The 15,469-nt window shown below is 36.9% G+C and overlaps 1 protein-coding gene across 11 annotated transcripts in view; it reads right to left on the bottom strand.

Annotated features, from left to right (window-relative positions):
• The window catches only part of LOC140489186 (putative RNA-binding protein Luc7-like 2), a 66,194-nt gene that overhangs the window by 40,508 nt on the left and 10,217 nt on the right, over positions 1-15,469 (bottom strand). For 3 of the 11 annotated variants that reach the window (XM_072588443.1, XM_072588444.1, XM_072588452.1), the window contains one exon: positions 1,820-1,914. In XM_072588443.1, the coding sequence (XP_072444544.1) occupies positions 1,820-1,914 (95 nt within the window). Of the gene's footprint in view, positions 1-1,819; positions 1,915-2,368; positions 2,448-3,704; positions 4,174-10,265; positions 10,337-15,469 lie in introns of those variants that run through there. The other 8 variants (XM_072588445.1, XM_072588449.1, XM_072588447.1 and 5 more) reach the window with 6 other exon arrangements.

Genomic DNA, 15,469 nt, shown 5'->3' with positions numbered 1-15,469 from the left:
TTTCTGAGGAGAGAGAAAATAACCATTTCGCCCAATGCAGGGGGGGAAAAGGATAAATAAAACTGCACTCTCTGTAAGGTGGAGGTCAGTAGCCTGATTTCCTCCCACTCTTCAAGCATACCATCTTGCAGCTGTCCCAGAATCCAATGTCTGTATGCTGTATTTGATCCTTTAAGTGGTGTTTGTACTCTGGTGCCACTTCAGAAAAAGCCAGAAGTTGGGGCAGGCAAAATGCACAAACTTATCCCACCTGCCAAAATCAACAGGTGTGTTCCCTTTCTGATGTTACATTCAGAAACAGTGCCACATTTTGTTTTTGTTTAAATGTTTACAGTGGAATATAATGCAATTAAAAGCATGGAATTGCACAAAATGGTGGATGTTTCTCATCACTAAACATTCTGCTACAACTCCAGCGTTAGTCTGTAGCGAGTTTCAAATATTCACAATCTTGTGAATGAACATATTTCTCATCTCGGTCCTAAGTGTACAACTCTTTATTCTGAGACTGATTCAGTGCCTTAAGTTCCCAGTAAATAGAAACACTTCTCCAGCATTTACACGGTCAAGCTCCTTCAAGAATTTCAGAAATTTCAACTGGATGACCTATGACACTTCTAAACTCCAGGGAATATAAGGCTTATGCAATCAATTTCTTCCCACAACAACCAGGCTGCTGAATCTTTAGTGATACATTGCCATGGGGCAAGTATGGCCTTCCGTAAAACCAGAGTTGTGGCCTGAACAACCGAATTCCATTTCACCTGTTTTGCCTTGGGTCATTACAACAGCTTGTTCCCTTTCTGCCCCTACTAAGTTTGTTTCTCGTCATATCTTTTAATCTGGTCCTAGATCTTCCTCATCACCTTTTTCCTGTCAATTCCATCGCCATCAGTTACTTCCAAACTTTCACTTTGCAACATGACCCTGGAATTTCAGTGTGGAAAATTGTGGTGCTGGGAAAAGCAAAGCAGGTCAGGCAACTGAAGAGCTAGAGAGTTGATGTTTCAAGCAAAAGCTCATCACTCCTGTTGAAGGACTTATGCCCAAAACATTGACTCTCCCACTCCTTGGTTGCTGCCTGACCTGCTATGCTTTTTCCTGCACCACACTTTTTGATTCTGACTCGCCAGCATTTGCAGTCATCACTTTGTCCTGACATTTCAGTGTCTTCTTGGCTACTTTCTTCAACATTTCCTGAATCTAATCTGACCTCCTGAAGTTCTGGTTCCTGATTTGCTCCTTCTTGTTACTCATGTCAAATTCAGCATCCTCTGTGACCTCATCAACACTTTTATTTAGACTTACTACTCCAACACCTATGTAATAAAAGTTATACCTTCATAACTGTTTCCTATACCTGCATGTTAAGTTCTCACAATCTCTAATCATTCAAAACATATTCTGCTTTATTTTTCTTACCAAAGTGGATAACTTCACACTACATTGCATTTCATGATAGGTTTCATGATAAAATTACACCAATTTACCGTGAGCAACATCACAGGCAATCCATTAATAGATGTACAGTATACAATAGTAGCAAAACATGACACTGTTTTTATATAGTTTGATTTTAAAGATATTGGACAGTTTTCAGAATTGATCCAGTGTTTATTTCATCCTGGAGTTACAAGGAATATTGTACTAGTTTATTCATGTAACCAACTGCTGTTTGAATCCTCATTTTTAATTACAAAGTGTCCCTATTTTAACAAAATGCACAACACACATGTAAATGCTTGGTATTAGATGTGACCAATTTCAGTAAAAAAATCGTGAAATAAAATGAACTCTTTTCATCTACAAAATACATTACCGTTCCAGAAAGTATATCATGTGGGCAGCAGCTCAGGAGATGACTCTTGCAGACCCGATCGTCAGTAAATCTGATTCTCTGCCGACTGGCATCTCCTGTAATACAGAGGTCAAAGTGAAAAACAGGGTTAGATGGGAAACAATGAATCATACACATGCGTAAAAAGTACTCCCAGCTTCTATCCCTCTGACAAAGTATGTTTCCAATACCATTTGCCTTTTCTAAACTAAATGGACACAATTAAAAATACAGAGACTGGTCTCTGTAAATTAGTCCAGTAATAACTTGAGCAAACACTTAAAATTTAGTTGAGCAGTCTGAAGATGTTTGCAATAAAATTACCACAACTAAAGTCATTGCAAGTCAAGTTAATTCCTATGAGTTTTCAAAATTTGATATGAAGCAGGATGTGAATCTAAATACATATCAAGTTTACCTAAAATCAAACAGTTTTTAACAACAAAAGATGTGAACGATTATGAAAGCATACATTTTTGAATTTTGAGTTTAACCTTCTTGTATAATTTAGCATTCCCCTCCCATTCCTACCTTATTATTTGACATGGTTTGTCTCCTGGTAGTCATGGAAATCAAGATAGCTGTTTTGTGCACCTCCTGTAGCTGCTTGTTATTAAGTTACTCACTACTATAGGATTCTACAAAAGCAAAATAATTTTGTATAAATGTGCACTTGTGTCAAGACTTGATCATATACTAGAAATGTTCCACAAAGAAAGGGAAAGATAAGACTCTTTTAATGTTTCAAAATGTTGACAGATTCTCCAGCTGGGGCGTCAACTTAAAATTTTGAGGCTTAATATTTTGAGTTTGAAATATATCACTGTTACTTCAGGCTATAGTGATAACTTTCCAAGTGCAAACTTAAGTGTACATACCAATATAGCAGGCTATTACCATAATCAATACTTTACAGACAGCACTATGGTGCACAATGTTGAGTAATTGTTGTCAAACTACAACATTACAGAGCTAACTGGCATTAAAGACAACCTTTTCGAAGAGTACTTTTTATTAGAATAGGCTACAGTCTGTAAATAATTCAACATGAACAGATCTGTACAGAGTATCTCAAACCTCAAACTAGCGGGGAATCTTTGCAGCAAACACACATCATTTCCCAGTCCTAGCATTCTCCTCTCCCTTTCATGATAGATTACTCAGCCTTTTCAACACCTGAATATGCTTTCATGGTTTTGTCCAAGGCACAGTATTAATATGGCTGTAGTCTTCCATGGACTCTCTTTCTGTGACCTGGACTTGCAAAGCAAGGCGGCAATCGGAAACATACTTTTTCACCCAAGTAGTTTTACTGTATTACAAGTCACACAGATGATTTCACACTTGTTTAGGGCAACTTGTATTTTTAGAGATCAATCAGACTTTTGTGAAGAAGGTTCCAGGCAAGTACCATGTCTTGGAAATAAAACCAGTGAGAAAAATCAACATTGCGATATCTATAAGGCTGAATACAATTATCCCAGCTACAGGGAAAGAAATTCACCAACTAAACGGTCAGTCTATCTGGGCTGTGCACACTCAGAGAGAATGTGTCAAACAATGAACTACAGTCTAATTTCAAAATTTTTGAAACAGAAATAGTAGTCTACATCAATAAATTCAGTTAAACAACGGCTGAACTTTTTGTCCTACTTTAACAGAAACAAAAGAAAAATGTTTCTTCCCATGCGAAAACTCCTACTGAAGATTTAAAGAGGTTGTGCTATCAATTGATGCAACTAAAATAACTAACTTTCTGAACTCCATTTTGACAGCAATCATACCAAAAATAACCAAATCAAAATGAAGATTCCAATTTAAGCAAGGGTATTCAGATGCGGTCACTTACAGGATTCTCCATACTGACCTGATTCGAACCCACTTTATACACCTGCCCACGTACTTCTTTCATCTAGCTGCACTGGAGCCATTATATATGTGAGCGATAACGGACAGGAGAAAAACACATTGAAATCACATAAAACTAAAAAAAATTAAAAAAAGATCAAAACACCACTCATAAGACGAGTTATAAATACATTAAAAAAAGCACTGTCCAGAATTTTAAAACTTCAATTACATTGCAAGTGCAGTGCGTTCACTTGGTCTAAGCTACTCCAAAGCAGTTAACTTGTTAATTCTAGATCCATGTGCGCAAGTGACAAAATTTAGGATGCAGTTACAAAAAATACACGGGATATAACGTAAGCTCCATTAAGATCACACGTCAAACATAATGCAAATCTTCACAAATATAATTTTTGCAGTTGCATCACCCTACCCTACAGATGATGTGCTGTAGTGACCCAAACATAGACCGTGTATCAGGTGAGCTCCTGTGAGAGTAAAGCATCGTTTAATGGATATAAGCTACTCAAAGTACAAAAACAAATAAATAAAGAGCATTTAATTTTTAATAACTTTTAATAACTTTAGAGCCCGATAAGGCCAGACTGCACAGTTGACTCCATCTGTTCTATATGATGTTTATTAATCCTTCTACTTATCAGGATTCTGTATATAATTCTTTTCCAAGACATGATACCTTATGGAATTCTTTTAGCCCAGTAAAATTTCATTTGAAATCAACTGCAGAGCATCCTTGTGTTTTTTTTAGGAAAAAAAAAGGGATAAACAAAATATAGATTGAAAAAGTTTGCAAAGCAAGAATACACACTGCGAGTGCCCCAAGGACACCACCTTCCATCTCTTCCACTATTAGTGCCTCAGCTGCACAGTGTTTTACACCCTGGATGTTGGGAAGTTAAAAAGGTGAGAGAGTGTTCAGTGTTATACACCTGCAAGAAGGGACTTGCGCCAATCACACATCAAGCAGTTCTATAAAATGAAATGAAATTATTTTCTTTTGGACTAAAGCAGTGTTTTCAAATTAGTAACAGTAAACACTTGGTTGACTATACAGTTTATTCTCAGACGGCCATTCCAAATTAAAATGTAGGTTTAAACATTTGTACTATTCAACTGTGAGAAAGATCATTTCTCAAGCGAGCACTATTTAAATTCAAGGTTAAAATTAATAGATATTTCACACACTAAGTATAGCTCCAACTTTTTAGCATAATTGAAATCACTAATAAAAAGTATGCAATGAGAATTAGTTATTGCCTTTTCCTGATGAATGATTAAATAATTACTAGAAATTAAGGAAATGAAATCTTAGTGGAAAAATTAGAGGGGCTTAGGCTTGAATAGAATAAACTTTGGTCTTTGATCAGTTCTGCATAAATCTTTCATACACAGTCATGTTGCTAATTTGATCTGGCAGAGAATGTTATACCCAATAGATTGATACTTTTCTGAACAAGCCTTGACATACGGATAATTATTAGCAAAAAATAACTGATTCTTATACTTTGCTTATGTCTTAATTCATTGTAATGATCAATAAGCATTATTTTGAATATGTTGCCAACTGTGACTTCTAGTATAATTATGCAGAGTGATTGGCACACAAACAATATAAATTTGCAAAAAGGTTAATTTTGTATAAATTATTTGGTAAGCGAATGCCAGAAATATTGAATTTGATACAGAGGTCAGGGCTGGTCTCAAATTTAGAAATACCTTTGGTTTTACAGCAGAAAAAATGGCAACAAGAGCAAGGCAGTAGACATGTTTACAGAGAACAATCTATCAGGGATAAATCGTAGACTGAAAATCTTTGACCCTAATCAGTACCTGCCTCCTGAAAAATCAGAATTATACAAATTAATGTGGCTCAGTAGATAGCAATTACTCCATTAACATTGATGAAAATAAAATCTGAATTTGAGGCATTTCCTGGTGCCTAACAAAGTTATTGGGTATATTTGCTAGTCTTAAAAAGGCAACGACAAGCCCTAAAAGAAAATAGAATGAAATTCCCATTAATGAAGCGAGATCACCATCAATTGCTCTTAGAAGCATCTACGGTGAAATACTTAAAAGTAATATCAAGCTCTACTTTACAGGACCTGTACTTTCTTTCTTAAAGAATAACTAAGATGGCTTTTGAGGGGCAAAGGGGAGAAACTGTTCTGCACTTTGCAATCAGAAACGGATTTCAAACATTCAGATCTGCTCAGAACTAAAGTGTCAGAGTTTACAAGTTCTGTCAATAGGTATTACTGGTCAGTTATATAAATGTTCAGATTAGGTACTGCTACAATATAGTCTTTACGTCTTCCATTTTGGCAGACAGTTTGAGGTTGTCCAGATGACCTCTTTATTATAGATGTCACAAAATACAAAATCCACCATCATTCAGGAGCGGAGCCAAATTGGTCAATCTAAAGTATGCAATACTACTTTTATCTTTGACAACACTGCAAAAAATTGCCAAATCAAACAGGCAATTACATCAAAACACAAAGAAAGTCAACTCAAAATAAACTCACCAGCATACAAATTATGATGCAACATTCTATTTCAAAGTGAATGGACAGTAAAATCACATTGCAGGGTTTAGATAATGCTGATCAACTTAATTTTCATTCTTTAGAACATCAGAGTGCTCTACTGAGAGAAGTGCACTGGAACTCACTTTTTAAAAAAAATATGCCTTCATGGGATGTGATTGCCACTGGCTAGGCCAGTAATGGTTAATCTCTAATTGCCGTCAAGGAGGTGATGATTAGATGCCTTCTTGAACTACCATTGTCTATGTCATTTCCATATACCCAAAATGTTCTTAACATAATTCCATGTCAGGATTGTGTATGGCTTGGAGAGGAACTTGCAAGTGGTGGGCATTTAAGTGCATCTACTTGTCTTTCTCGGTGGCAGAGACTACAAATTTGGAAAGTGCTGTCAAAACAGCATGGTTGAGTTGGTGCTGCACATCGTGTAGGTAACCCAGACTGCTGGTACTACACATCAATGGTTGAGCGAGTCAGTGTTTATGATATAAATGGGATGTAAATCAAGCTGCTTTGTCCAGGATGTTGTTAAAACTCAAATGTTGTTGAAAGCACATTCATCTCAGTAAGTGGGTAGTATTCCATCACATTGCTGACTTGTGCTTGTAGTTGGTGATAAACTTTGGCAAGTAAGGCGAGTTACTTACCACTCTTGTAGCCATGGTATTAGTATGGCTAGTCCAATTCAATTTTTGGTCAATAATAACTCTTAGGACATTGATAGTGGGGAATTTTGTGACCGCCACCAAATTGTCAAAGGTGGCAGTTAGATTCTCTCTTGTGGAGATGGTTTTTGCATGGCTCTTGAATGGTGTGAATATTGCTTTTCACTTATCAGCTCAAGCCTGAGCTTTGTCTAGGATTTGATGCATATGGATAGAGCCAGATTCAGTATCAGAGAAGTCCCAAATAGTACTGAGCATTGCTGATAGTACAATGAAAATCCCACGTCTAATCTTATGAAGGGAAGATAATTGATAAAGTAGATAGAAATCACTGGACCTAGCAAATAACCTTGAGGAGCTTCTGCAGCAATATATGGGGTTGGAATGACTGGCCTTCAATAACCAGTACCACCTTTCTTTATGCTAGGTCGGACTGCAACCAATGAGAACACAGTGCCAATCATTTCCTGCTACTAAGTGAAATGTGTTTAATTTGCTGCAGATTAATATCTGCAATGATAAGGACCTCAGAAGCATCATCTACTCAGATTCTTACAAATGCTTATCTGTCACACCGATGTCTTGAAATCCCCCATCACTGAAGAATGAAAATATTTACGAAACTTCCTCTTGCAGTGAGTTGTTTAATTGTCCACCAGCATTTACGATGAATGGGGCAGGACTGAAGTGCTTCAATTACATCTGCTGACTAGGATTGTTTAGCTGTCTACAGCATTCTGCTTCTGTTACTGGGCATGCAAGTCATTTAGTTATAGCTTCACCATCAATGTGTGCACAGCACTGGTGAGGCCATCTCTAATTACCTATGAATTGAATGACTTCCTAAACCATGTCACAGGGTACTTGAGAGACAACCACATTGTCCTGGGTCTGCAATCATAACTGCCACACTAGGTAAAAAACAAACTAGACAGATTTTGTTTCCTACAAAGACATTAGAGATCGAAACGTGTCTTTATTAGAAGGGATAACGTAATTGCCACCATTACCAGAGCTAGTTATTAATTCCAGATTTACTAATTAACTGAACATGGTCATAATCCACAAACTGTAGCGAATGCATTCCAGAAGCACAAAGAATGGCCTTTATAGAGTCAACAGAAAAAAGGAAATAATTTTACAGTTGCACTTAACCAACAAATGTACCCAATAACATTGCTGTGCAACATATATCAGCACAATGTCAAGCCTTGTTTGATGCCTATGTACCAAGCTATTGTATATAACAGTTCTACATATTTTTCTTTAAAGTGAAATTTGGATGTATAATGCCCTTGGCAATTATGACACTACTCAATGACAGTTTTATTAATAATGTTTAATAACTGATCTTATGGAACTATGAGGTCAAGAACATTAACTGCATAAATAAACCTACTGCTAAGTTCTTACACTGTTGCAATTAAGGCCACTTGATTTAAAGCTGGGCTACTGCAAAACATCAATTATTTTTTAAAAAAGGTAGTTACAGATTCTATTTATTACAGGAAGTACACCGGATGGTTAAGAACTTACAGAAAGTTTTGCTGAATGCCAAGAATCAATATTGAATGATTACCCACTCCCTCCTGCTCCTCAATCCCCCATCACTTCCATAATATCATTGAGTAAATACCATTGCTCTTTATTTTGTTTGGATCCACTGGATGAGCAATGTGTAGCGGCATGGCATTAAGATTTTTTGTTTAAAAACATGAATGGACAGAACGCAAGTTGTATGTCTTTGGAAAGACAGGGAATTTCTCCTCTCCCAGCTTACTCTCCACCTAGAGATAGATGAAATGCACATTGCAGAATTTTGGAAAGGACAATTTCTGCTTGTGTGGCTGGAGTGAAAAAGGCATAAATGCACTGAATATTTTCAACTTCTCAGAGAAAACTGTCTTTCAGGAGTGATGTTATTACTTTCAACTGTACCTAAACCAGAAAACCCCTGTGAGAAAATATAGGCATAGGCTAACATAAACTCTGATGGAGTGGTCTGCATTATTTTCATTTGTCTAACAAATTGATCAAAGCACTTATTGTGAAGTTTTCTAAACTGGTTTACATTCACAATACACAATTTTAGAAATACTAAACAAGAATGTCAATTCCAGGTTCAGAGCGCCAGATCCAAGTAAACTCAGAGGAGCAAAAAAAAACTAAAACTAAGGATACTAGAACTAAAACACAACAAGAAAACACTCTCATGAACTAGCAAAAACATTAGTTGAATTTTATGGGAGCAATGGATGTGCCCAGCTACAGGGATCAAATTTGTGTATTTACTTTGATGAATCTGTGCAGTTCTGTCCACTAGCAATTTACAAATTTTTATTTTGCAGAAACTAATTTGATCACTGCTCCTCAGCACATTTGATAACTTTGGATACATATGACTAGAACAGTCAACTCAAAAGATCATCTCTCCCTTCCCTTTGCAGAAAAGCATGACAGTAGGATGTACACGAATAGAGCTGATCAGTCTGTAAAATTTGCCGTGTTCTACACAGCTGTACTCACTGAGGGAGAGAAGAAACTGTCTCAGTTTTCCTACAATATGAAACAGTCATAATTTCTTGGACAGTTTGCTTTTCACATTCATCTGATGAAATACAAATCCTGCATTCCCTCAGATATGACATGGCAGGATTTTCCAGATTTGTATTAACAGGATTTAATTAAGATTGTGCCTTCATTACAACAGCTTGGACAACACGAGTGACTGTTCTGCTTGTATGGCCTATCAATGTGATTTTAGTCAGTGTATGATATTCATACTTTTAAAGTACAACCCTGACTCAAGATGAATGTTTAATTTCAGATGAAGCAACTTTGCAGGCTTTCGTTTTAGACCTGGAGCTACAGCTGTATTGCACAGCCAAGTCAATTCATGTTTGGTATCACCTTCTCTCTGAAAAAAACATCTTCAGTGAGTGAAAAACCAATTCTAATTACCCAATAAATGACAAACTTGCATTCAAACCCATAGCAATAAAAGATGTGGCAAATCTTGACCAAATATTACAGAATTTGTTTTTTTGATATGAGCAAGCAATGCAATTAAATCACAGAATGTATCTAGCATATACGTGTCCCAGTTTAAATCTAGTGGTCTCAAATTGCTGCATGCAGGTTAGCAGTAGTATCTTTTCTATTGATTCCCCCAAAATTGAAGTAAACCTACATATCAAATTGGTCTGGCCAAGGTTGTTACTGCAGTGCAGTTTACTCATTTTCCATTCTTGTGTACACTGTATCTTTGTATATTGCAGCTATGAAAATTGACTGTTTCCTTGTCCACATTTATTAACACAGCTGGAAAAATTAGTCATGACTCACGGCTCGATGAACGCGGGGTGTTTCTGTAAATCCCTTGCAGATTGAAGTAGGCAGGCAAAGATACACTGAACCTTTATAAATAAAACAAGGGGCCAAATTGTTCAGTTTGTATAGGAAAAAAAAGAGTAACGCCCAGCAAATTCAACAATGCATCTAACTGCAATATTACATGTCCTGGAGGGAGGAAAAAAAATCTTTGTAATTATATGCAACCCAAATGCTTTAAATATAAAAGGACTCTTTTCCTTCCAGGTTAGATAATCAAATTTTGACTTGTCGTAATTGACAGTTTACAAAGTTTTACAGACAGTTCCATATTTTCCCCAGTTACTGTAACTTTTAAGTATCATAAAAGTCAATTCTGACTTCTCACCACCCAAAAAAAAAACCATGATAAGATTTCAAATTTGTTACTAAATCAAAGCAGGAAGAGGGAGAAGAGATAATTCTGCAATCTCGCACTGCCAAGTGTTTACTCCACATCAGCGTGACTTTCAACTGTAGCATAGGATTTTCATTGCCCTATAGTGCAACCATTTATCTTCTTTAAAAAGCTATTAGGAACATAGGTCAATGAATGACTTTACAAAGGTTGCTCAGAGAAATTTTTAAAAATTGTAGGGTTATGCGGCTTTGATCATTTCTACATAAAGTTCACCACAGAACACTTAACATCAATGAATCAATCCACAACAAATTGAGCAAAAATTCATACTTTCTTCTGAAAATATATTTTAGTACTGGATGTTAATAGAGAGACCTTTTGTGTATCTACATGGTCACCAGAATTGGTTCAATGAGACAAAGTATTATCTGACATGATGCAGTAATATGCTATGAATGACAGTGAAGCTGACCTTCGAAAAGTCTCCAGAAATATTCATTTTCAACAACAGATGTTTCTGCTTTATACTCCACTAAAGTCATTAGTTTGCTTGTGAGCTGACTTCTCTTGTACTGATACTTTTAAAATCTATATTTTGCCAGTCTTGTGAATCAAAAACTACATGATTGTGGGCCTCCTAACTTTAAAGATAGAAATTTTGAAAAGATCAGCAACAAAACTGAACCTTCCCAAAGAGGTGCTTTGGTGGAACCATACCATCAAATTACAATAACTATAGCTGTTAACGCATACTCAAACTGCTGTCCACTGTTTTAAGACTGCTGAGTTGGTTAGTAGCTGCAGTAAAATACATAATAAAATTTTTACTTAGCTCACAATTCCTGACAACGTTTTCCATTAAGTCCTTTGTCTGCATTTACACAGAAACTGCCATCATAAACATATATGCTGCATTTATGCCCTTTCATTATTGAAGGTGACAGTCAACAAACACTGACCCTGCCAGTGATGCACCCATTTTATGAACAAGAACAAAGTAGGAATTCATAATAACAAAGAGACACTGTAATATGTGAATCAAATCAATGTGATGTGTTTTAGTTTTGTTTACCTCAACCACTGCTTCATTTAATGACTACAATTAGCTGCAACTTCCCTCTATGAGAGATCAACTAAGGTGAGAAGCACTTCTAAAACCAAGTGTATATAGCATAACAAAATAAAGCTGTGCAATGTATACACTAGGCATTTGCAACTAAATGGGAATATTGATGTAGATTTCTGATTATAAGTTTAAAAATGAGCAGAGATGCTTGGGCATGCGCTCTCAATATGCATTTGCGTGGTGTATACAGTTACATCTTTATACTTCTGCACATTTGTTGATAAATAAATATTATGCCCAAAAGCACAGTATTTTTTGATGGATGCACATATTTTACTTCTTTGGTGATACAGGCATTCCGCATATTTAGGTGTTTCTTTTTTTACTAAAATAACGTTACCATAAATGCACATGTTTCTTGCCAGCATTTCCTATTTGATGAAACCAATTTAAAAGAAAACAAACTCACCACTCGTAGAGACTTTAGTTACACTTCTCAGAAGGTTTGAACTGAACAGAGGCAGTGTTCTCAATACTTTGGATGGTTATTTACTTCTTAAAAGGCCTACTGACTAATTTCCAGACTTCAGCCAGTGGATGATACTATAAACAGCTTGATTTTCGTCTCTGATTGGAAGATGGAAATGCATCAGTGTTTGGTCACTCAGCATTCCTCCAATAGAGAGAGAGAGACTGTGTGTACACTTGAGAGCGTGAGTTGGGTTGTTGGTGTCAGGGTGAGGAGGAGAGAAAAATTTTTGAAGTCTTAGAATCTTCGAATCCCTAATGTGGAAACTGCCCTTCAACCCAATAAGTCCACACCAACCCTCCAAAGAGTAACCCACCCAAACCCATTCCCCTACCCTATTATCCTGTATTTACCCCTGACTAATACACCTAACCTATACGTCCCTGCACATTATGGGCAAATTAGCAAGGCCAATTCACCTAACCTGCACAACTTTGGATTGAGTGGGGAAACCGGAGCACCCGGAAGAAACCCACGCAGAAATGGGGAGAATGTACAAAGTCCACACAAATCGTCGCCAGAGGCTGGAATCGAACCCAGGTCCCGGGTGCTGAGAGGCAGCAGTACTAATCACTGAGCCACCAAGCTGCCATTTGTTCTGATCAGCGCTGAATTTTGAGGTTCTTTAGAAGCCATAATATTTGATTTATTTCTATGAAGAATACATTTTGTTTTGCGTTTGGAGGGTGTGGAAGGGTAAAGTGATATAAACAACAAATTTACACAATTAATTTCATGGACCAACAAAACAAGACAATCCATTTAAACAAGCATCACAGACATACATTTTCACACATGTATTTCCATATATTTATGAAAACAAACTACTCAGTTAAAGAAGCCCACATACTTACCAATTAGATGTCTCGCTAAAGTGAATGATAGGCCTGAATAATGCTCAATGAACTTTTTCAAAAGGTAAGTGTGGTGTTTCAGTAGATAACTAACAAAAATGCCACATCCAAACAGTGACCACTGGACAAGGCACTTTCATTGAAGGGTTTTAATATAGAAGCTTTCTATAAACCAGAGTGTCTACCACTGATGAAGCATAGATTTGGCCAGGTTGACCATTTAAGGATCAAGTGTGTTAGTGGATGATCTCAGCAAAGCTATCAAATGTGACACTGCACCAATAACTGTCCTCTGAGTCAGTTCAGAGTTAGAATATATTCTATGTTCAAAACTTAGAAATGACTGGAAAAGGTCTCTTTTTCAGTGGGCTAAACTGCCAGGGAATTTAAGATTTAACATACAGCAATGCTACCTCTGCACACAGTCAGAACCTCATAAGTACCACATCACCAATGCTCCCTTCAAAATTTAATTGTTGAATGTCACATCTTTAAATATTTTTGTACAGTTGCGAAACATTATTTTGTTTAAGCTGGAACAATGCCTGATGGTATATTCCAGGCTGTTGTGTGATTGCATGCAACCTATCAGAAAAGGGTAATAGTGATATAATACTATTGGTCCACAATATGATTTCATGCACGTATGTCCTTTCATGAACAATGGCCTATTAAAAAGAAAAGTTAACAGCGCCAAATGCCAATATGCAGCTCTGATCATGCTCCACAAGGACAGGAGCTCCATTTAACGTGAACAGCGTTTACAAGGGCATTACAACCATTTACAAACAATCCAAAAGAGCTCTGTTTTGATATAAGTATCGTAGTGGTTCAGGGTCTAATTACAATTTCTTTTCCAAGAACCCACATAACACATGGACATCCCATTCTTTAAAAGTGACTACTAATAAGCTGCAGGATCCGTTCATAATATTGTTTTCCATCTTTATTGGCAACATTCTTGGGATCTTGCCAGTTAGTGACGCAGTAACAAGGTAGAGGACTTGTTTGATCTAAAATTATAAACTTCCATATGTGATTAATCATTGCTCTGGAATGTACTTTCTACTTTGGTAACCCAATATTTCAGTCAGGAACTCCCAAATACAAAAAGTTGTGTTAACCTCTAATATCAGAAGTCAACAGTACAGGTGTAAATGTGAATTTTCCACCTCCCACATTGTATTTTGAATAACAGAAAACCAGTTTGTCAGCACTTGGTTCTTATTGTCACTTTAAAATCCTTCCACAACTTTGCCCTCCATATCAGCAATCTCCTCCATCTTCTCAATCCTCAGAGATATATGTATCTGTACTCCTCAAATTTTGTCCTCTTACACATTGCCCAGCACCTAACCAAGCTAACAGTGCTCTTCAATTAATTGATGATTTTTGAAATATTGTTACTGGTATTTTGTAATCTCACATGACAGTCAGTCAGTCTGCACAATATAAAGGTCCAGAAAGATTTGCAACTATGTTGCCAGGGTTGGAAGATTTGAGCTATAGGGAGATGCTGAATAGGTTTGGGACTGTTTTACCTGGAGCGTCAGAGGCTGAGGGGTGACCTTATAGAGGTTAATAAAATCACTTGGGGCATGGATAGGAGAAAATAGACATGGACTTTTCCCTGATTTGGGGGAGTCCAGAACTAGAGGGCATAGGTTTAGGGTTTCATGCAGAGTGTGGTGCGTGTATGGAATGAACTGCCAGAGGAAGTGGTAGAGGCTGGTACATTTACAGCCTTTAAAAGGTATCTGGATGGGTATATGAATAGGAAGGGTTTAGAGGGATATGGGCCAAGTGCCTGGCAAATGGGACTAGATTAGGTTAGGATATCTGGTTGGCATGGACAAATTGGTCTGTTTCTGTGCTATACATCTCTATGACTCTATAAAACAAACAAGAATTGTATTAACAGGTAACCTGTTTGTGGTGGTTAACTGAAGGACAGTTGTCAACAATGACGCCCAAAGAACTCCCTCTTTCCTTTGAATCTTCTTTAAATCCTTTGAAGCCTCAGTTTAACATTTCATCCAAAAAACAATGCAGCATTTACCCAGCCAAGATCACATGTTTAAGCAGGTTTTGGAATTTGAGTTCAGAATTCTGACTCAACTGCAAGAATACTACCAAATCATGCAAAAACTTCCATGAGATAAGAATTCTAGCTCCGTTTGCTCGCTGTTCATTACAAAAGGTGCAGCAGACTGCACGGATAGAAGTTCGAATATTGTGTGGGTAATACCTTATCCACAAAGGGCCATACTTGAAGTCTACATTCTCAGAAAGAGACAACTCAGTCTTTTTGTCTAAGAACTGCAATTCAAAAACTGATATAAATATAAATCAGTCATCTAAAGAGAAATA

This window comes from Chiloscyllium punctatum, chromosome 18, assembly GCF_047496795.1.
Source record: "Chiloscyllium punctatum isolate Juve2018m chromosome 18, sChiPun1.3, whole genome shotgun sequence".
Classification (NCBI taxonomy): domain Eukaryota; kingdom Metazoa; phylum Chordata; class Chondrichthyes; order Orectolobiformes; family Hemiscylliidae; genus Chiloscyllium; species Chiloscyllium punctatum.
Note: the sequence above shows the minus strand (reverse complement) of the source record. Positions and strands in the feature narration are given on the sequence as shown.